The sequence below is a fragment of the Hevea brasiliensis genome, chromosome 11 (genome assembly GCF_030052815.1).
Source record: "Hevea brasiliensis isolate MT/VB/25A 57/8 chromosome 11, ASM3005281v1, whole genome shotgun sequence".
Lineage (NCBI taxonomy): Eukaryota > Viridiplantae > Streptophyta > Magnoliopsida > Malpighiales > Euphorbiaceae > Hevea > Hevea brasiliensis.
Genome location: NC_079503.1, coordinates 21,257,609 through 21,280,644, shown reverse-complemented (window position 1 = coordinate 21,280,644; position 23,036 = coordinate 21,257,609). Strand labels below are relative to the sequence as shown.

Here is a 23,036-nt window from a genome sequence, read left to right as displayed (position 1 = left end):
TTAAATATGGTTCTAATCCTCTTAATTGTCCAGACCGACATCGGTCACTGGAATAGTAAAATATGCAGGACTATGAATGTAGGGGTGTTACAATGATGATGTGGAAATATAGAAATAGGTTGTTTCATGGTGGGCAAGATTCTGATTCCATTTGGTTGCGTAACTACTTCGGTCGTGCTGCTTGCATCATTTCAAGCACCTAAGAGAAACAGGACAAAAACTTGGGGACAAAAAATAAGCAGATAGAGCCAGTTGAAGAAGCAATTAGAAGCAAGTCAGATGGACTCTTGAGCTTAGTTACATTCCAAACCATGGGCAATAATAACCCGAGTATAATCATTTTTGAAAAGCCAAATGCACAACTAGCCAAACGTCTTAGGCCATTATGCATCAAGGCTTATGTCAATGGCAGACCTGTTTTAAGGATTCTAGCTTACAAAGATTGAACAGTGAATGTCATGCCATTGACTGTGCTTTGGGCACTTGAAAAAATAGAAGAGGACTTGTTGCATACAAAGGTTACTATATTTGGTTTTACTGGAGAAACAACAAGAATAATTGGGTCATTCCAATGGAGGTTACAATTGGTAGTAAAACCATGATTGCCACTTTCTTTGTTATGGATTTTAAGGCAAACTATCATCTATTATTGAGAAGAGATTGGATTCACTCCAATCTTTATCTCCTCTCTTTTTTGCATGAGATGGTATTATTCTAGAATGGGAATGATGTCAAGATTGTTTAAGTAGTCACAAATCCTTTGATGTTGCCAGTAGCAATGTGGAAGCCAGATATTATGATGTGGATTTTGGCCAATTCAAATTTTGAAGCATGTCAAAGGCTAGAAGGACATTCTGAAGGACTAGCAGGAATTCCTCCAAAGGAAGGTAGCAGAATACTTGAAAGCAAATGCCATTGTGCTACATAGGCCGGTGAGCACTTCAATCATTGAAGAAGTCCATGATTAAGTTATTTAAGGAAAAGGAAGTAGTGGTGATCGTTACCATTGCCAAACTCTAGCTAGAAGCAGTGGTTGAGAAGCTAATGCAAGATGAGACACACATTTCTGGTTTATAATTAATCTATGATGAATGCTCTAAAGAAGAGGAACTTGATTTGAATAGGAGTTATAAATGGAAGATCTTCAGAAGACACCACCTAAGTTAGATGATGGAAGGGCAGAGGTTCAAGATCCTTTAGAGGAAGTGAATTTGGGCACTATAGAGGACTTGATACCTACTTTAGTGCCACTTTGCATGAAGTCCTAAAAAAGCAATTAATTGAGCTATTGAAGGGGTTTAAGGATTGCTTTTTTTGGAGCTATGATGAAACGCCTAGACTAAGAAGGGAGGTCATTGAGCACAAGCTGCTAATAAAAGATGGGTGCAAGCCATTCAAATAGCCTCCAAGGAAAATGTCTATAGAAATTCAGCTCAAGGTATAAAAAGAGATAGAAAAGTTGCTCAAAGTAGGCTTCATTAGGCCTATCAAATATGCAAAGTGGCTTTCCAATATTATAGCATGATGAAGAAGAATAGGGAGCTTCACATCTGTGTGGATTTCAGGGATATCAATGCCATTACTGTAACACCCCCTTACTCGGTCTACAGTGTAGCCAAGCAAAGAAATGCCACATCCCTTGCCAAAGCACCTAATCTTATCCTTTAAAATTTATTTCTTGATTCCATTCTATTATAATTTAATAAAAGGAATTTTTAACGGAAAAACTATAAGAGTTTCCTCGTATTATTAACGTTTGGCCTATTAAATAATTAACTCGTTTGAATATCTCAATAAGAAAATCTCAATTTTAATAACCATTAAATATCACAAATCATAATTCCTAATCATTTACATAACCATTTCCGTTCATGAATTTCTTTCATTTCATTATTTACAAGATGTACTTAATGTACATAATTTTATACAACTCAAAATTTAATTTACAACTTGTGTTTAATTACAACATATAGTCATGCATAATTGTGGGCCAATAATATATATATTAAAATGAAATATGGAGGTGACACTGGCTCCTACTGCAGATCAACTCAAAACTTCCTGTCACAGAGTCTACTAACCTGCGCGAGGAAAAAACCATCGCACTAAGCATTTCTGCTTAGTGGTGCACTAATAAAATAAAAGTACAATATACAAATAAAGGTAATAATTTCATACTTGAAGTAATATAAAGAAAATGCATATTTAATTAATCATGAATTATTTTAAAGGAAATAAAGACTGTGTTATCAAATTTTGGGTTGTCACTGTGTTGTTTAATCACATAATGAATTTTAAAACTTTTCACCATATTTTTCTTGATATCTCGTGTTTACACATTTTTGTGATCTTTAAAAGCATTTATTTCTTTGGGACTTTTCTTTCTATTTGTCTTGATATTTAACTTTCTTATTTCATTTCAGTGCCCAAGTAACCTTTTACAGGATTGACCGGATTGGATATACGGGTTTCACGGGCATTAGACACATCGGTACCTACCAAGTATGCTATGTAAATTAGGCGTAAAAGCCAAATGAATAATCATATTGAACACATCAGTGCCTACCAATGATTTTCAAAGAAATCATGAACATGGGATAACCATATCGGACACATCGGTGCCTGCCAATGGTATCCAGGCATAAAAGCCAAATGCAGTACTGCTAAATCTCATCCCTTATTGGCATGCCAATCTATCCAACCCTTACATTACTGTCTAGGCATACTCGGGCTAATTTGTCATTATTTGCAAGTCAACATTCTCATTATTTCATCATTCATTCATCATGGGAGCATAATTTCCAAAATACCATTTCACATGTCATATATGATTTTCACGCCATTGGCATTCATTACCATTCATATTTTGAATCATTATGTTAACATTTCATAATTTCCAGAGTTATTGCCTCAACTTCTTTAACACTTTGGACCAAGGTATAGCAGGAATTAGGCTATACTCTCTTTATGAGATTTGTATATCTATTTTTTAGGTTTATTTTGGCTTTGGAATCACTAAATTTGCATTTGTGTAGCTTAAGTTATAGCCATTTTATCAAAACTGGTCTAGTGACCAATTTTCTAGTTTTCAGGGCATAGAATTCAGGCAGATTCTGGAGCCATTTTTGTCAAGCTATTTTGGATAGGTTGCAGTCATAATTTAACTTTGTGTTCTTCATATAAATTGTTCTCCTATGTCTTAGGATTATACAGGTTCAAGAATCACTCAATTTGGGGTTTTGTAGAGTGAGCTATGGCTAAAAGATCAACCTTGGTTCACAGATGCAGTATCCTGTGATTTCCAGGTTTCTAGGTTTTCACCTCAAATTTTGCATTCAATATTTTAGCATCCTAAACCTAGAATTTAGGCAAGGTCCCTAAAACAAAGTTGTAGGCCTATACTTAGGTTTTCAGAACATTTTAAATCACTTCAATTGGATTTATACAATGAAAGTTATGCCCTGTTTACTACAAGGGGGTTATAGGGCATTTTGCTGGAATCACAGGACATTTCAGTTTCAGCAATATAGAATTACTCTAACAATTTGACCAATTTACAATTAGACTGGGCAGTTTGTTCCTCATGAAGGCTGTTCTTTTATGCCTTAGCTTTCTAACAAAACAAAAATCACCTCATTTGGAGTTTCCTAGTATAAGTTATACACATTTTAGTGTGTACTGTTTATTTGGTCATTTTTCAGGATTCCAGATTTCCATTTTCAGAGTCAACTCAGAATTTAAGTAACTTTCAGTCAATTTCAGGTCAAGTGTTCACCATGAAAAATTCATTATTTTGTCTTATCTTTAATTTGGCTTTGGTTTCACATCAATTGGAGTTGTCTAGCTCAAGTTATGAGCATTTGAACTCACTGAACGCAGGCTATCCAGGAGCAATCCGAATCTACTATTCTACATTCACTCATTTGTTTTGGCATTTCATCAACATTTTATAATAATGGCACACCAAATGGTCTTAATTTAGGCATAAACACATCAAATAGGGAATAAGAATTGAAAGCTTTAATTTCATGAAACCCTAATTCAATTTGCTAAAACTTTAAAATTTAAAGGATTTGATAGCACTAAGCTTAATCACAAGCTTCAATCAACTCCCAATCAACCTTCAAACCAACCAAAACTTGGTCTTCCAACTTGAATTCACCGTTGACCAAAAACCCTAATTCAATTTCACTCATGATCCAAATCAATTTCATGGAAATTTCCACAATTAAACTTGAATATAATCAATTCCATAACTAATCAAGCTCAAAACATAGCTTACCTCAATTGGGTAGAATTTCACTTCACCAAATTCTCCAAATTCCTTGAGTTTTGTGTAAGCTTTCTTCAATTCAAGGTTCAATTTGGTGTTTGCTATTGATTTCCTAAAGAAATTGGGGAAGAATTTAGGGTTTGGAAAGCTTGGTTAAACTTTAATGGTGGAAATGATGAGAGAAATGAAGAGAGAGAGAGAGAGAGTGTCTCACGGGAAAAGAAGAGCATGAGGAAAAAAATTCTGATTTCTTTTGTTATTTTTCGTGATATTTATTTAAATTTAATCTTAAATAACCTTTTTGTCTTATTAGGTAATTAATTTCCTAAATAATTATAAATATAATCATAATTATAATTGAAATTTCAATTCTTCCATCGCATATTTCATTCTCTTTATTTTTCATACTCCTTTTCAATTATAGTCCATCTTTATCGAGTAGGTTTTTGGCATTGGTTTTCTTTCAAGTCTTGAACTTATTTATTTCCATTAATCCCTCAATTAAGTCCTAAATAAAAGTCTCATAGGGTTCCTCATGAATTTGAGGTAGCAACTGAACTCACAGTTACTTCTCGATTAGGTCACCCATCGCTATAGATTTAGGTTCACTTAATCGATTTACACTCCACTTCTTTTATTTTTCTTCAACTTTACTTGATCTTTACTTAACCAATTTATGACTCTTCACTCTAGTTTAAGTGTGATTCTAGTCATTCTAACTATCCGAATAAACTTTAGTCATCGGAACAGTAGAACATACGGAACTGCTTATAGTGAAGAAGTTACAATTACACCCAAGGACATGTGCGTTATGCAAGTGGCTAACATATTGATTGATGAGACAGTTAGGGATGAATTATTGTCATTCATGGACAACCATACTTTATATTTGATGGATCACATCAACAATTATGAATTCCTTCGACATCTTCTCAAAGGTCTAGTTTTTCTCTTGAAAAGAGCGAAAAAAAGGTCCTAATTACGCAAATATTTCTTAACTAAATGTAACATCGTAAACTACTGCTCTCACTTGAAAATAATAAAAAATGCAAATGGGAATTAGTCTTTTTTGAGTTTAGGAAATATGATAAACCAAATGTGACAATATTTTAGTCTATTTTGAGGAGATTATTAAAGAGAAAAAAAGTGTTGGGACAAGTGTGGCTTTTAAGCTTGAGAGTAGATGGAGAAGATGATAAATAGTAATTAAATTTTTATTTTCTAATTTTATTTTAAATGGGATTCACTTTTATAATTAAAATAAACATTTGAAGTAAAATTTATTTTTCACGTCAACAAATATTAACGTAACAGTGCATAATTTTGAGACACCATTTTAACACAAACTTAATCTTAGAATCCTATTTGAAACATGTGCGTACTACAGATTTTTTTTTTTTTTTTTTTAATTTCTCATCTCTTTTAAATCCTTTTGGCCCAAAAGCTTTAGTAACTACCACTATTCCTCACTTTGCTTTTGATCATCCTAAACATTCATTTCTTATTTAACAGAGTCTATGGTTCAACGGAACTGGTACCATAGATCCTCAATGTCCGAATCTTTATGACTTGGAAAAATATATCTACAATAATCTAATGAACTGTACACGCGCAACACTTTAGAATGATCAGGCCGTTACAAGGAATGATAATGAAACAACCACTTAAGTATTGGCAATGGAGACACTGGCCATGATAGCTTCAATGGCCTTTCCCTTTGACTTTTGATCATGAATGATCTCTGAGTCATCATTCTCCATTTCGACGGAAACCCCAGCAGAAAGCCATTAGCCAGAAAGTGGAAGCCAAGAAAAGCTCAGTATGTGGCTATTGACAAATAAAGCAGGTATACTTCTGAGCATAAATTAGCTTAGAAGTGGAACCCCTCAGTTAAAACGAATTCTCTTTATGGCAGCAACTCCCAACTGATAGTTCCCTTGGTTTGAAGATGAAAGCAGTTTAAAAGCTGAAATTTTGCACACCAATTGTAATTGAAAAACAGGACTCTTAAATGACTCTGCTATAATAATGATAATAAATATTAACTTACATTTACAGGTGAAAATAGAAAAACCAGACCTACATTTAGAGGCCTATTTTGATTTTTAGTTCTGTTAGGTCTAGTGGTCAGCCACCTCCCAGCACATCACTTGCCACATTTCCAAGGTTTCCAACTGCACAAAACTATGCAGTGAATGCAGATCCTGTTTAAGCAAATCTTAAGGAATCCTAAACATCCCTTTGTATAACAGATATGATGTAAATGACAAATCAGTAAATAGACTGTTATTCCGTTTTCCCCTTTCTCTTTCCTCTTTTTATCTTTCCGTCACTCAGAAACAAGATGATCAACGGCCAAATAATAGCCCCCAACAATCATACAAGATGCTAAACCACAAGAAGTCATTCGCAACCAGCTCCCACGAAACAAGAGATTCCTGTCTGCCGGATGGATCCCTGTAACTCTCTCAAACCAATTTCCAGGTCGTCTCCATTTCAATAGTCTCCTCTCCATGGAAATATGCTGCAGAAGAAAATACAATCGCATGAAAACAACAAAGTAGCTAAAGCAGTGAAAATTATCATGGCATTTGCAGTTATAGCAACCAACTACACATGCCTCTTTCTCTCTCTCTCTCTCTCAAAACCAAAAATAATAATAAAAAAAGACAGGTGATTGGGGGACAGTGTGAAGGAAAGGAAGGAATGAATTTGACTTCATTGATATTCCAACAAAAGGCATATATACAGGGAAATAATGTTTGAATCACACATCCTGTCAAGTCAGACTTGATATAAAATCTAAGATCTTAGCACAGTTTCCTCCTCAAATCTGGCAATCTTAGCTTTAATGTCATCTGTAGCCTTTACTTCAAAGCAACAACAAGGGTAACTTATAATTATGAAGATAATTGAACAAGGAGGGACATTTTCGTTTCGCAATTTGTTTCTAGAGGTACCTTTCGATGCAGATTATGGATGGAAACTAGAGCACAAGAAGAGCAACCACATACAACATACAATATTGCATTGTCTTTTTCCATCAGTATCCAGCTTGAGCACATGTCCAGCGTTAGATTTATTAACATATAGGATATTTTCCCTCATTTTGGAGTGTTAACTTTCCGTACCTTTAAGCACACTCTCTGTAACAAGAATCATACCTTGGGCAACACAGTACACTGTGATCGACTTTTAGCAGTGTCAAAACAATGAGATGCAGCAGCAGCAACAGAACCAGAAAATCCAGCTGCAAGACTAACAGATATAGGAGAGAGTGGCCCAATTTCTTCATCAGACCTGATTGAAAGCTAAGAATTTTGAGCAAAATGAAATAAAATAAACAAATTTTCTATAAAGCAGCAAATTCTGCTCTACCATATGGAACATAAAATTCCTTACAATAAATGAATGAAAAAACTAAGCATGATTAAAAATGCATATTACTTGCAGTATCTCAGCATGTATTATATAGCCACAACACAACGAAAGAGACTTTATCAAAAATGTCCAACTACAAGCAAGTTCTTCAAATGGTTTCTAAATTTATTATACGCATGCCCTAAACATAACAGTTGTCATAATGATGATTTAACATGATAGTTGTTTGTTAAAAGGTTCTTTTACAGCATTCACATCATCTCAACCAGACAAGATCCAACCTGATCCACCAACAACAGAAACAGAGAAATAAGATCCCACATAATCATTAAGGGAATTGGATTTAATCAACGCCTCCAAATAGATAGTTTTCTCAATCCTTCCAAGTGCTAAGCTTGGTTCAATATAGGAATAACCCACCAGGGGCAAGGCCAGGATTTAATTCAAGAGGGCAAACTTTTAATATTTTTTCATAAAAATAAAAGGACTTATAGCATAAACAAAACATAAAAAAATAATAATTAAGTAATTAATTAATATTAAATATCTCTAATATCTTTTACATTAATACTCAACTCAACTAAGCTTTTATCTCAAGAATTTGGGATCGGCTATATGGATTCTCTTTCTCCATTTTAAACGATTTTGGGTTAAATCCTCAGAAATATGTAATGCTTTTAGTTCATGTTGTACTACTCTCCTCCAAGTCAGTTAAGGTTTATCCCTTCTTTTCTTTCTATCCTCTAACCTAATGTGCTCTACTTGTCTAATTGAAGCCTCCGTATGTCTACGCTTCACATGACCAAAACCACCCCAATCTCCTTTCTCTTAACTTATCCTCAATTAGCACCACTCCTACCTTTTCTCTAATACTTTTATTACAGACTTTATCTAGTCTAGTATTACTACTCATCCACCTTAACATTCTCATCTCCACAACTCTAATCTTAGACACATACGACTCCTTCAGTACCCAACACTCACTACCATATAACATAGTTGGTCGTATAACTGTATAGTAAAATTTTCCTTTCAACTTATTAAGAATTTTGCGATCACATGAAACTCCCATGACACTTCTCCACTTCAACCATCCGGCTTTAATCCTATGATTAACATCCTCCTCACATCCTCCCATCTACTTGAAAGATTGAGCCGAGATATTTAAAGTGATTACTTTGGGGCAGTACCACTCCATCCAAACTAACTCCTTCCCTATCACCAATTTGGCCTTCACTGAACTTGCAATGCACGTATTCTGTCTTCGTTCTACTTAACTTAAAACCCTTTGACTCTAGAGTACTTCTCCAAAGCTCTAACTTTCTATTGACACATTCTCGCATCTCATCTATCAAAACTATATCATCTTTTACATTAATGAAAATTTAAAAAAAAAAGTACAATTTTCTTTTATGAGTTTTCATACCTCAATAATATTGCACAATAATTCAATTGTCATTCTAATAAAAAATATCATTCTCAATATATGTGATCAAACAATCGACCATTTATTGATCTCCAATTCTATTACATAACCAATGATTCACAATTTTCATAGCAAAAAATGCCCTTTCAATGGATACAATAGCAAAAGAGAAGGGGGGAACGTGGCTTCGCCACTGTTATCCACCCATACATATACAATTGTGTAAAAGAGACATCATGTTAGTCACTCAATCAACATAATAACAACATAGATGCAACTAGATAGAGTCTTGATAACATCACAATGCCGCAAGCAAAATGTTAATTTGAAGACTGCATGGCAGAACATCAAACTATGTGAGGCACATGTTACTGTGAAACACATTTCCAAACCTGGGTAAAGAATCCATCCCAACTGCCTTCCAGTCAAGCATTGCTCGGTGCAGGAATTGCCAGCTAGAAAAAAAGATCCCACCATAAATAGAGTCCCGAACAACTCCTGACCGAAGTCCTCTCCACAATGCACCCCATCCTTCCAAAGAAATGATATTTGATGGCTTCTGAACATTGCAGACTGATGGTGCCTTCCCAGACCCAGTCATCATCCATGGGTACTCTTGCAAGGCACCAACCAAATTTGGGTGTTTAGCAGATAGGGTTGACAAAAGAGCAACAGAATTGTTCAATGCCATCTTTTCTGGAGTATATCCATGCAGTAATTTATCAATCAGAGGTGAAACAGCTTTACTTTCTGCATTAAAGGAAGACCTTGGAATCCGAGATGCAGATGTAACCTGTGCACGAAGTTTAATCATTTCAAATGGAGAGCGTACAAGCGACTCCATTGAACCGGCTGCCATTCCTGCCAAGAGGGCCTCAGAAACATACACATAATTGTCTTCTCTGCCATCTACCAAAAAAGTAGTTCAAACCACCATATTATGAGTTAAAACTTGTAGAACTAATGATCTTAAAAAAACAAAAAAATTATAGATCTAATGTCTGACCATAGTTCATTTAAACAACTCATAATGATAAATGAAGTAACTTGCCATAAACTAGCAAAGGAAGATACTGGAGTAAGCAGTGAAGTGAGCAGACCACTTGTATTGCTATGCAAAATTGCCAGTCATTTTAATCAACATCTAGAGACCATGTAAAGGAAACATTGTCTCATGATTTTGACTTCCATTATCTTTTATCACCTTTGAAGTCTCCATGGTACTAAAACTTCACTTCTGCTGATAAGTTAAAGCAAAGCTAAGGATACTAAAAACAATTGCTTTAAAAACAAGAAGTCATGCGTGCAGATTGGGCCGAGTGGAGAGGGGGAAAATAGTTAATCATCAAACCTTAAATTATTTCAATTAATGGGAAAAAGATAAAACCAAAGTTTGAATCTACATCATCATCAAAAGAGCCTTATAAAGATCTTGTTTTTGTTCAGACATCTGAGCTAAACCTATCTACATCTCAGTGTTATTTACTCCTCTAAAATGCATTCTTACAATAAACAACAAAATTTTGGGTAGCCACATGCAATTCCCTTTTTTTTTTTTTTTTTTTTCCAGTGGTATTAATACAAAGAGGGCTAGATGGTGAACCACATCCACAAAAAAACAATAAAAAAATGAAAAACCAAGTCACGCTATTCTCCAAGAATGAGTTGCCCCTTGTAGAGGTGTGCACTTTTTTCTGTTAAAGAACAAATGATTTATTTCAAGATTTGCCAGGAATAAAATAGGAAAACAATAAAATTTAATATGTAATTGGTCAGCAGAAAAGATCCAACACATTTATTATTCACTCATTTGGGAAAAAACCTTCAGGTTCCAAATTTTTACTCATTTCTGCATGTAATCATTTGCAATAACAATTAGAGATCCATATATTTCTAACTTCACTATTTAAATCAGATATTTTAAGTGCTTAAAACTATAATTCAATGAATAAAAGCAGCAGAATTTTTAATCCTAATTTAAAGGACCAATAACATGTTGATACTGTTGGAATCCCTTAATTAGTGCATTAGCTGTAAATTAGAATGTGTTAAAATCCCTTAATTAGTGCATTAACTGTAAATTAGAATATAAATTAGTGATATCAGGGATATTTGTATTTATTAGCTTTTATTTTCTTTCCTATTAAGGCTATAGCCTTTGTGTATAAATTTGAATAATTGTAACACTGTAAAATACATCAAGAAATTATTCAATTCTCTCTAATCTGAACTTGGTATCACAGCCTTAACCATTTTATCTGGCAATTTTTTTTTTTTTTTTTTTTTTTTTGCAGAGAGAAAACAGTGAGAAATAGTTAGAGTTTGTGTGGGTAAGCCTTGAAAATGGGTCTGTTGAGGAAAGTAGTTGTCACCGCCCCTTTATGAAGGAAGAGAACCTCGTCGCCGGTCCTCGACTGGATTCTCGCCGCTATCCGATGAGGTGCATGATCCCACGCGCCGACAGAATGTTTCCACCTTGTGCACACGCGCCGGGGAGTAAGCCTGTTCCTGGTCAGTTTTTCCGGCCGTACTTTTTTTTTTTGACGACATCCCTAGTGTACCGCGCCTCTGCCCAGCCCATTCCTATCTCTTGGTTTGCAATTTTATTTTTGTGTATTTGTCTTTTGCTTACTATTTCTTTTAATCAGTTCTCTGAATCATGTCTAATGCAAAAAATTTAGTAGTTGAAGGGAAAATGACTACTACAACTGAAAATCCCTCATTAATTATTAGCCCCATAAAGTTTGATGGGACAAATTACCTTGCATGGTCTAGATCGTGTCTCCTTTTTATTCAAGCTAAAGGGTTGCAGGGTTATCTTACTGGAGATAAGCAAAAACCAGAAAAGTCTGCTTTTACCTATAGTTAATGGGAATTAGAAAATTTTCTTCTCATATCATGGCTTATCAATTCCATGCAACCACATATAGCTCGTGCGTATTTACTGTTGAATAGTGCAAATGCCATTTGGAGTGCAGTTTCTCAGACCTATTCTCAAGTTGGGAACGATGCACAAGTGTATGAGCTTCGTAACAAGGTTCATGGTATGAAATAGGGTGAGCTAACTATTGCTTAATATTACGCAGAATTGAGTGGTCTATGGCAGGAACTAGACTTTTACCATGACTTTCAGGCCTCATGTCTTGAAGATGCTGTTAAATCTCAGAAGTTGATTGAGAAAGAGCGGACCTATGATTTTCTTGCTGGGTTGAATATGGAATATAATCAAATTAGGGTCCAAGTGCTTGGAAAGGATCCTTTATCTACCTGAAGACAGACATACTCTTATATTCAGCAGGAAAAGAGCAGAAGTGTCATGATTCATTCTATGTCTGTTGATAAGGCAGGGCTGGTTGCTAATTCCTCACGAGAACAGTCACATGATTCATCAAATAAGGATAAACTACATTGTGACTATTGTGGAAAAAACCGACATACTAAGGAACACTATTGGAAATTGCATGGACGCCCCACTAAAGGGCGTGAAGGAAAAAGGATGGGCCTTACTAGACCACAAGCTAATGTATCTGAGGCTGTCAATCTGTCTGAAGATACTACCACCATTGAGATGTTTTCCAATGAAGAGGTATAAACTCTAAGGCATTTGCTATCACAACTTGAATCGCAATCCACTACAGTTGCCTCTTCTAACTTCGTCAATTCAGGAAATGCTTTTCTTGCCAATCTTAATAATTCTTTTTGGGTTATAGATTCTAGAGCAAACAAGCATATAACAGGCTCTTCAAATAAATTCATATCCTATTCTCCATGTTCAAAAAAAGAAAAAGTCCGCACTGCGGATGAATCCTTATCTAGTGTTTCTGGAACAGGTTCTGTTAAATGCACCCATAGTATAAGTCTTACTTCTGTTTTACATGTGCCTAACTTTCTATTAAACTCTTGTCTATCAGTTCAATTACAAAAGCTCTAAACTGCAAAATTGATTTTTTCCTAACTCATTGTGTATTTCAGGAATTGATGACAAGGAGAACGATTGGTAGTGGTACACTGCAAGATGGGCTATATCTCTTGAATGATTATGTTAGCCAGGCCATGTTAGGGTAATCTATGGGTGCTGAGGAACAAATTATCATGTGGCATAAGAGACTAGGACATCCTCAATTTACTGTGTTAGAAAAACTTTATCCTTTTCTGTTTAAACAATGCAAAATTGAATTGTTAGTATGTGATGCTTGTGAGTTTGCTAAACATACTGGACAATCTTATCCTGCAATAAATAATAAGACTTTAGTTCCTTTTATGACCGTATGGGGGCCTACTTAAACTGTGTCTTTATCGGGTTACAGATGGTCTGTGACCTTTATTGATTGTTGCAGTAGGTTAACTTGAACATATTTGATGAAAGGGAAAAATGAAGTTTTCTCTTGTTTCCAGCAGTTCCATAAAATGATTAGTACACAGTTTGATGCTCATGTTAAAATATTGAGAACTGACAATAGTACAGAATATATGAATGGAGTCTTTCAGGAATATTTGAAGACACATGGGATTTTACATCAGACTTGTGTTAATGCTAGTTCACAAAATGGGATATATGAGAGAAAAGATTCACTTACTTGAGGTTGCTAGGTTTCTTATATTTACCATGAATGTTCCTAAACCTTACTGGGGGGATGCTATTCTTTCTGCCGCATATCTTATTGACAGGATGCCTCTTCTTTCTGCCGCATATCTTATTAACAGGATGCCTCTTCTGACATTGGAGTTTAAGAGTCCTTTAGAGGTTTTGCAGCGTAAAAATTCATATACCATTCCTCCAAAGGTATTTGGTTGTGTTTGCTTTGTTCATAAGCTTAATAGTGGGAAATTAGAACCCCGAGCCCTGAAATGTGTTTTTGTTGGTTATTCTAGCACTCAGAAGGGATATAGGTGTTACCATCCTCCTTCATGAAAATATTTTGTGAGTATGGACGTTACCTTTAGAAAATCTGAATCTTATTTCTATCCACCTCTTCAGGGGGAGCATAAGAAGGAAAAGGTGTATTTTCCTTCATCCTCATCCTCTCCCAACCTTTAATTTCAGGGGGAGAATCTAGGTTTAGAGCCCATACCTAACAATGGAACTCAGGGAGAGTCACCTAAATCTCGAGAAAGACTGAAAAGGCTAGATTTGAGAACATATACTTGACGAAACAAGACAGATATAGCAATCGAGCAAGAGACTGCTGATCAATCGAAATCCCTGGATTCTATTCTTGGACATCTTGAGATATGTGATGAGTCTCCTATGGCTCCTGATGAGTCTACTTTTGATTCTCAGTCTGTTATTCTTTCTTCTAATAATGATATTGATATTCCTATTGCTCTCCGGAAAGGTGTTAGAACCTGTACTAAACATCCCATTTCTAATTTCATCTCTTATAATTCTCTGTCTCCATCCTACAGAGCCTTTCTACTATCTGTTTCCTCTGTCTCTATCCCACAGGATTGGAAGAAAGCTCGCCTCGATCCAAAATGGAGGGCAGCTATGGTGGAGGAGATGAAAGCTTTGGCAAAGAATGAGACATGGGAACTGGTTACTCTTCCACTGGAAAAGAAGCCAATTGGATGCAAGTAGGTGTTCACTGTGAAGCAAAGAGTAGATGGTTCAATTGAGAGGTATAAGGCCAGAGTGGCAGCAAAAGGCTTCACACAGACGTACGGAGTAGATTACTAAGAAACCTTTGCTCTTGTTGCTAAAATGAATACCACTAGAATTCTGTTATCATGTGCAACGAATCTTGAGTGGGAATTGCAGCAGTTTGATGTTAAAAATGCCTTTTTACATGGTGACTTGAAAGAAGAAGTGTATATGGAAATTTCTCCAGGGTTTGAGGATGAGAAGACCAGAGGGAAAGTTTGCATATTGAAAAAGGCTTTGTATGGTCTAAAACAGTCACCTAGAGCATGGTTTAATAGGTTCAGTAAAGCGATGATCTCCTTTGGATATTGCCAAAGCAATGCTGATAATATCGTGTTTACGAGGCATCGTAGAGGCAAAATCACACTACTTATTGTCTATGTGGATGATATTGTGGCAACTGGTGACGATAAGGAAGAAATGACTCTTTTAAAGGAGCGCCTAGCACAGGAGTGCCTAGCACAGATTTGGAAAGGCTCAAATACTTTCTTGGAATAGAGGTTGCCAGATCAGATAAGGGAATCTTTGTTTCTCCAAAAAAGTATATCTAAAAAAGTATATCTTGGATCTGTTGGAAGAAATAGGAATGTTGGGCTATAAACCGGCAAAGTCTCCTATTGAGGCCAATCATAAATTGCAAGCTGGAGTCGAAAAATCAATGAATTTAAGGAGATATCAGAGGTTAATTGGCAAATTAATTTATCTTTCGCACACTAGACCAGACATAGCATATGCAGTTGGTCTAATAAGCCAGTATATACATGATCCTCGTGAATCTCATTTCGATGTTGTTTTCGGCATCTTGTGATACCTGAAATCTACACTTGGGAAATGACTTCTTTTCTCAAAGCATGGTCACCTTCAAATTAAAGCTTTTACAGATGCAGATTGGGCTGCGTCTCTTGATGATAGGAGATTAACATCAGGATACTGTACATTTGTTGGTGGTAATCTAGTCACCTGGAGAAGTAAGAAGCAAAATGTGACAGTTAGATCTAGTGCAGAAGCCAAATTCAGGACAATGGTTCAAGGTATCTGTGAGTTATTGTAGTTACGGAAGTTGATGAAAGAATTAAAATTGTTTGAAGCTAATGGTTTGTTTTTATTTTGTGATAACAAAGCTGCAATCAGTATAGTTCATAATCCAGTTCAGCATGATCGAACTAAGCATATAGAGATTGATAGACACTTCATAAAAGAAAAAATTGTGGATGGTTCCTTAAGTGTCTCTTACGTAGGTTCGAAAGATCAGTTAGTTGATGTGTTCACTAAAGGGTTAAGTTATAAGGTGTTTCATACCCTAGTTTGCAAGTTGGGCACATGCAATATACATGAACCAACTTGAGGGGGAGTGTTGGAATTCCTTAATTAGTGCATTAGCTGTAAATTAGAATGTGTTAAAATCCCTTAATTAGTGTATTAGCTGTAAATTAGAATGTAAATTAGTGATATTAGGGATATTTGTATTTATTAGTTTTTATTTTCTTTCTTATTAAGGTTATAGCCTTTGTGTATAAATTTGAATCATTGTAACACTGCGAAATACATCAAGAAAATTTTCAATTCTCTCTAATCTCAACAGATACCTAAAAGCAACCTTAAAGACTTCCATTGCAATCTACGATAGGAAAAGGCTGGATTTACTCTTTGATTTCAAGACCAAACTATATTTTGATAATTTCGTGTTTTCTAAATATGTGCCGAATATTTGCCAACTAGTTGGGTGAGTCTATTAGTACTTGGAGGTCTTAATGTCTATTGGAGTGTATTTATATTCATCACTGGACCATAATACACAATCATAATCAGTTAATGGCGAGGAGATTGTCCCAGAGCAATCAAATTCAACAGAAAATGAAGACATGACTGTTGGTGATGCTATTTTGTCATTGACGTCAAATGGTACCTTATGCAAGGAAATATTGGGTATTGAAATAGTGGATGAAGCTTCCAATTTGAGTTGTGATTCATATAAAAATGCTGAAGAAATATCTAATTTGTCTTTCTCAATGGAAAAGGTTTTGGACTATGCATGTGATTCTCATGTCAGTGTTATTCATATTGAAGTTGGGAGGGTTCCTATAGCTTTAATTCCCAGAGATACTCTTGCTCTTGGTATTCAACAACTCATTAATAGGCACTATCAGGTGTTTGTGCAACAAAAATTTGAAGAAAATTTCAGGGAACCAAAAGGATGTTTTGATTAAAGGAGAAAACCTGGAAATTTTTGAAGAAAAGTATTGGGATCTTGGTGGTATTTTATTTGAGCTGAGATAATGTAATCATATGAAACTCAAAGAGAATGAGCTTGAAATCAGGACAAGACAAAGAAAGAAAATGTTTTCTTTGAGATACTGAAATCATTTACTGCTCAAAAAGAATGAGTTTGAAATAAGGAGAAGGCAGAGGAAGAAAATCAAGCCTTGCTGCAGCTGTTTGTTTACCAAATGATTCCAGTTTCAGCATGCAAGATATTAGTTTTGAACCTCAAAATTCATTACATGTCCTAGTAGTAGCATGTGGTCTATAATTGCAATATATTTTTGCTGATTGTTGTTCCTTTCTTCATTCTAAGGACAAGAATAATTTCAAGAAGTGCGAAATGTTATGACTAAGGAGAATAAGGGTGTTGAAAATAAATAGAGGGCCTTTGGGGTTGAAATTGTAATAAAGGAATATTATGGAAAGTTAGTAGAGTTAGCTAGAATTAGTTAGAGAATGACGGGAATAGTTACTAAAAAGATCCAAAGCTGTATAAATAACAGCTATTGTAGCTAGAGAAACTATTCCAGAATCTTATCAATGAAATCCTCATTCTTTTCATCCTAAATTCTATAATGAAATCCTCATTCTTTTCATCCTAAATTCTATTCTTTCTCCCCCTCTTCTCTCTTCTTCTATTCCCTCTCCCCTTTCTCTCTTTATTTCCTCTCTAATTTCTATTCTTTTTGTGATGGAGAATCTGGTTACATAACACTTTGTTCCACCATGATTCCCAAAAATTAGCTTAAAATAGTAAAGAATTTTTATTTTATCTATTTTGTATACAATAGTATAAGTATGAACCATTCCATGCCCATAAGTATTCTCAAATTGACACCACTACCCAAAATATATTACATAGGCCTTTTTTTTTCACAATTTCCCAATTCTATCTAAATGCTACCACAAATTTCATTACTTCAACATTTATTCAAAAAAAAAAAAAAAAATTCCACTCCTGTTCAGAATATGCGTATGCCAAGTAGCTACCCCAGCCAAAAGATGCAACCTTGAGACGAGTCTTCCATATGGCCTTGCAAGTTACTTCTACCACTCTCCAAAACCTATTTTATGATGGGACTACAATAAGTCTTCACTTCAAAATAGCCCTTACTAGACCCCCTCCATCTCACCTCCTCACTAGCCCTATCTACCATGATCTAGCACAAAAAATTTCATTTCTTCAATCATTTTTTTTTTATCTCATTAAGTAATGAGCTTTTTGTCAGTTAAACACAGATATAGAGAAGTTGCAAATACAGCAGAAGCAGACCTTTCAATCCTTGCAATTTTTATTTTTTATCTATTTTTTTTTTAATTCCAGTTTGTATCAAAACTGAGCACATGCTCATCTACTTGCCCCTTTTAACATTCATCATTCACTAGCGCTCCATTATGCCACACCTTGCCAAGCTGAATTATAATACCATATATGAAAAATAAAACTATACAAATTGAATAGAATACCTTTATAAAAAGCTGTCAAAACTTCATAGATTCCAAAGCGAGCTCCCATACCAAGTATTCTCCCTGAGGTCAACCACCCAAAGCCACCATACAAGCCTACAATGTTCATTCACCAGCTGATATATGTTAGGATACTAAAAATAGAAAACAAATATTTATGGAAAACCACTCCCATAAATCTAAAGCTAATGGATAAGTTAATTATATGTATGTATACTGATTACTCAAATGAAGCAATTCAGCAATTTCCCTAACATAGCCAATCCCTTAAAACTATAAGTTGAATTTAGAGCTTTTCTACAACAACTTGAAGTCTAATGTGGGCCTTTGGGGTTTTCCACTCAAATTTCAGTTCTATAAATTATAAAAATTGCTAAAATTCCATTCTGGTGAAGTTCAAGACCTAGCGACCAACCATATATAACCCTTTAACAACAGGGTTTAAACTATAAATAAGTTGCCATTCTTTTCCATCATGTTTCCTGCATTCACTTCTTGACCTTTCCAAATATCATATTTATTTTCACCACACCTTATTTCCAATCCAAAAGCCTAAAGCAATGACCATGACCACAACACGGTCCATTTTTCTCTAGGTTAAAAATTACATGATCCCAGATAGCTTAGTTATCATTTTTAACAAGTAATCCTTTTCCTTTATACAGATAGGTCTCTAGATGTATCAGTAACCCATCGCATCTCTCATGTATGTAGTACAGTGCATTTAAGTCAAACTTGATTCCCACTTTGTTATTATTCATGGAACAACAAGAAGACCAAAAATTGATTCCTCACATACATATATGTGATTCCTATTAGAATTACACTCCTCAAAAAAGCAATGTACAAAGACTTTATGGTTCATTGTACAAAAAATGATAAAGATCAAACATTTATTCACCACTGTGAAAAACAAATTCATATAAGCAGAATAAAAAATTAAATTCCTTGACTAACTAATGCAACGTAATATCTGAAGAACTAGAAACTGTATTAAAGAAGAATGTGAACCTGAATTCCCAGATAATGAACGAACTCTATTTAAAACCTGATACAGAGTTAATGGTTTATTGGAACTTGAACCAACCTGTCATCCAATTCAAAAACAAATGACGCAAAATAAATTTTGAGTATCCCAAAACCATCAATCAATAACATGTGTAGGAACAAAAAAAAAAAGGCACAAACCTGGATAAGGACTTTTGTAGTATCAAGGGGATAAGTAAGCGCTGTGCTTAATGTTACTGACCCTGCAGCCGCAATCACATGGGTTGCAAACAAGTGGTTCTTCAACAATTCATCCATTAGTTCTAGTATTCAGTCCCTTAAGTTGACAGCAACAATGGCGCAACAATTTTGCATCCAAAACAACGGTCTTTAGTCAATATAGAAATCCAACTTATAGATTGGATCTTTAAGCGTTTATGCGTTGATATCAATACATTACTGTCTAAAGCGTGCCACTTGTTCGATAAAATGTCTCAACCAGATTTTTTTTTTTCCTTTAATGAAGCAAGCTCCGAGATTTTAGGCAATTGAAAAAATCTAAAGTTAAATAGTCTAGAATTAAAAATGCTTTTGAGGCATAGTATAGAATTAAAACGCAAAATGACATCTTGTCTTCTTCTTCCTGCTCAAGATTATAAAATTTTTCTGGGCAAAGAAGAGAAAGCTAATAGCAAAGGGATGGTGTACCTTACTGACGTTTTCTGACTTCTGGGCAGCTGAAGGGAGGCCACTGAGGGTCTCTTATTTACTGGATTGAAGCAGGATGGAATTGTTGGATTGTTGCGCTCAGTAAGGCTCCACACATTGAATATATGATGAGAAGATGAACATGTAACCAAGTTCAGTCTTGCGTGTGCATACTATACATTTATTTAACCTGCTGCCCGATATAACCGGTGGGCAGCGCTCCACAAACCCAAAAGTATTCTCATGAACTTTTGTTCTTCATGGTGCTGCTGATTGGATTAATGTTGCACTCAGCCCAGACTTTTTTTTTTTTTCATTTTTACTATTCAATTTTATAATTTTATCTTGTCTTATTTTATTATTTAAATTCATAATTAAATGAATATTTTAACTTATTAAAATAATCAACCCATTAAAATTGATAACTATACTCTATTTTTTCATTTTTATTTCATTCTATAATTTAAAATGATAAATTCTTTTTATGGGTATTTATTAAATTTTGATATTAAATTTTTTATTAATTTTTAATTAGTTGTGCATTATTTTTATAATTATATGCATTTGCAAATTGTGAACTTATAAAATTTTTCATAAAATTTAAGTTATCACTTTTATAATTACTAATTTTTTCCCCCTTAAATGTGTATTGCATGCTTTCTATACTCATTGAATATAAATGTGATTTAATATTTTTATATATAATTTTTTATAATTTTTATATGATATAATATTATTATAATATATTGACTATTATTACTATTATTATTATATGTACATTTTATTATTTTTAAATTTAAGTTAATGAAAATAAAGTATATCAATGAATTTTTTTATATTAAAAATAAAAAATAATGCTAATAAAATAAAAAAAAGAAAAACACTATCGTTAGTATTCATATGACTTTTTTAAAAAAATCAATTTATATTTATATAGAAATATGAATCTATTAAATTGAAATAATAATTTTATATTCAAATAATCATTCTTAATTTTTTTATATGTATTTATTATTTGTTAAGTTATGATAGGATCATAGTATTAAAAAAAACTAAAATATATTATATTTTTATTTGTAAACATATTAATGTTTTTAAATTTTTAATAATACACCATTTAAAAATAAAAAAATAGTATTATAAAAAATAGTATTATAAATTTTAATAATCTTATTAATTATATTAATTTTATAATTAAATTCAAATATAATATATTATGTTAATTATTAACTTTTAAATAACATATTCATATATTTAAATACTTTTTCTCTTATATATAATTTGTTTTATATACTTTATACGTAGTTATATATTATTTAAAAATTTTAAATTCTTATAATTTTTATTATATTACATATTAGTTAAATATTTTTTATAAATCAATGAATTTGAATTTTTTTACAATACTTTTCGTTGAGAGTATATATATATATATATATATATATATATATATATATATATATATATATATATATAAAGAATTTTAGAAATTTTTATCCATAATTAAAATAAAATATAAATTTATTTTATATGAAATATTTTTTAAAGGACTTATAAGAAAGTAAATTAAAAGAAAAAAATAATATATTTGTCTAACAAAAACCTTTTTTTTTTGTTTATGTATGTAAATTCAAATATAATTGTATTAAAATATTTTTATACAAATTATAAGATAGATATAGAAATTTATTAAAATTCATTAAAATTGTTATTCATATAAAATAAAAAAAATAATATAAATCATGAAGGTTATTTTTAGTAAAATCAATATTCCCCTCCCCTTCATTTAAATTAATTTTATATAAATTGAATTTATTTATATCAAATATATTGAAAAAAATAAGAAGCAAATAACTACTTTAATTTTATAGGAAAATAACGAAATTTTGATCTAAAAAGCCTTAGATAATAATTAATTTTAATAATAATTTATTTTTAAATTACAATTATTATTAGAATGATTCAGATATTAAATGATTCGGATATGGTATTATTAGAACGATTATTAATTATTATTGTTATTATTGAAAAGTAAATAAAATATTTATTATTGTATTAAAATATTTTTATATAAATAATTATAAGATAGAGATAGAAATCTGTTAGGATTTATTAAAAAAGTTATTTATATAAAATAAAATATCCTCCTATTTTTATAAATAGTATAAATCATTAAGAATATTTTTCATATATATATATAATTATAAATATTTTGAATTATAAAATTAATTAAGTAGAAATTAAATGTAAATAGAATTAAGAATTTTAATTTTATATAAATTTTAAAATTAATTAAATAATAAAAAAATATAATTATAAATAATAAAAATAATTAATAGCATTTTAGAAATTCCCAATGTTCCCCTCTCCTTCACACTATTATATTATATAAATGTCACGACCCAACCTATGGGCCGGACCGGCACTAGGACCTGGGCCAGCCTAAAGCCCCCGAGGCCCGTAGTAAGCTTAACTGTTCATTTACCCAATTCTAAGGCCCATTGGGCCCAAATTCAAGAAAACAAACGGACAGAGTCCGGCCATAAAATGGACTTTCCAACGGGGAGTTTTCGACTCACCTGACCTGTAAACACAATAAACAATCCATTGGGGAGCTCAGCTCACCCTCCACATACTCATCAACATAATAATAAATGGGAGCTCAGCTCCCTCATCCAATCCATCAAAACAGACTTAAAATATTAAGTTTACAGGTCCAACATGAATATAATATTACTGCATCAAATTCAAATAATTATCGCTAACACATGCGAAAATTCTAGGAGTAATTAAAATTACACAAATATTGATAAACAACTGCGAAGGAGAAAAGCAGTTAACCAAAATAAAATCCTCTGTAACTTTGAAAAATATTGAACAGAGTGAGCGTT

The 23,036-nt window shown here is 33.1% G+C and overlaps 1 protein-coding gene across 2 annotated transcripts; it reads right to left on the bottom strand.

The window, feature by feature from the left end:
* Positions 1-5,791: 5,791 nt before the first annotated feature.
* Positions 5,792-20,396, bottom strand: LOC110669114 (uncharacterized). Of its 2 annotated transcripts, XR_002497631.2 has the most exons (8): positions 20,146-20,396; positions 19,639-19,774; positions 19,462-19,537; positions 18,451-18,546; positions 9,473-9,989; positions 7,438-7,573; positions 6,324-6,797; positions 5,792-6,239 (listed from the first exon to the last, which is right to left on the bottom strand). XR_002497631.2 is itself a non-coding variant. In XM_021830613.2 (7 exons), the coding sequence occupies exons 2-7, from the start codon at positions 19,753-19,755 to the stop codon at positions 6,603-6,605; spliced, it is 1,137 nt and encodes a 378-aa protein (XP_021686305.1). In that variant the 5' UTR covers positions 19,756-19,774; positions 20,146-20,396; the 3' UTR covers positions 5,792-6,602. The 2 variants fall into 2 exon arrangements, 1 of the variants encoding a protein (XP_021686305.1); XM_021830613.2 differs by having other exon boundaries at positions 5,792-6,797.
* Positions 20,397-23,036: the final 2,640 nt, after the last annotated feature.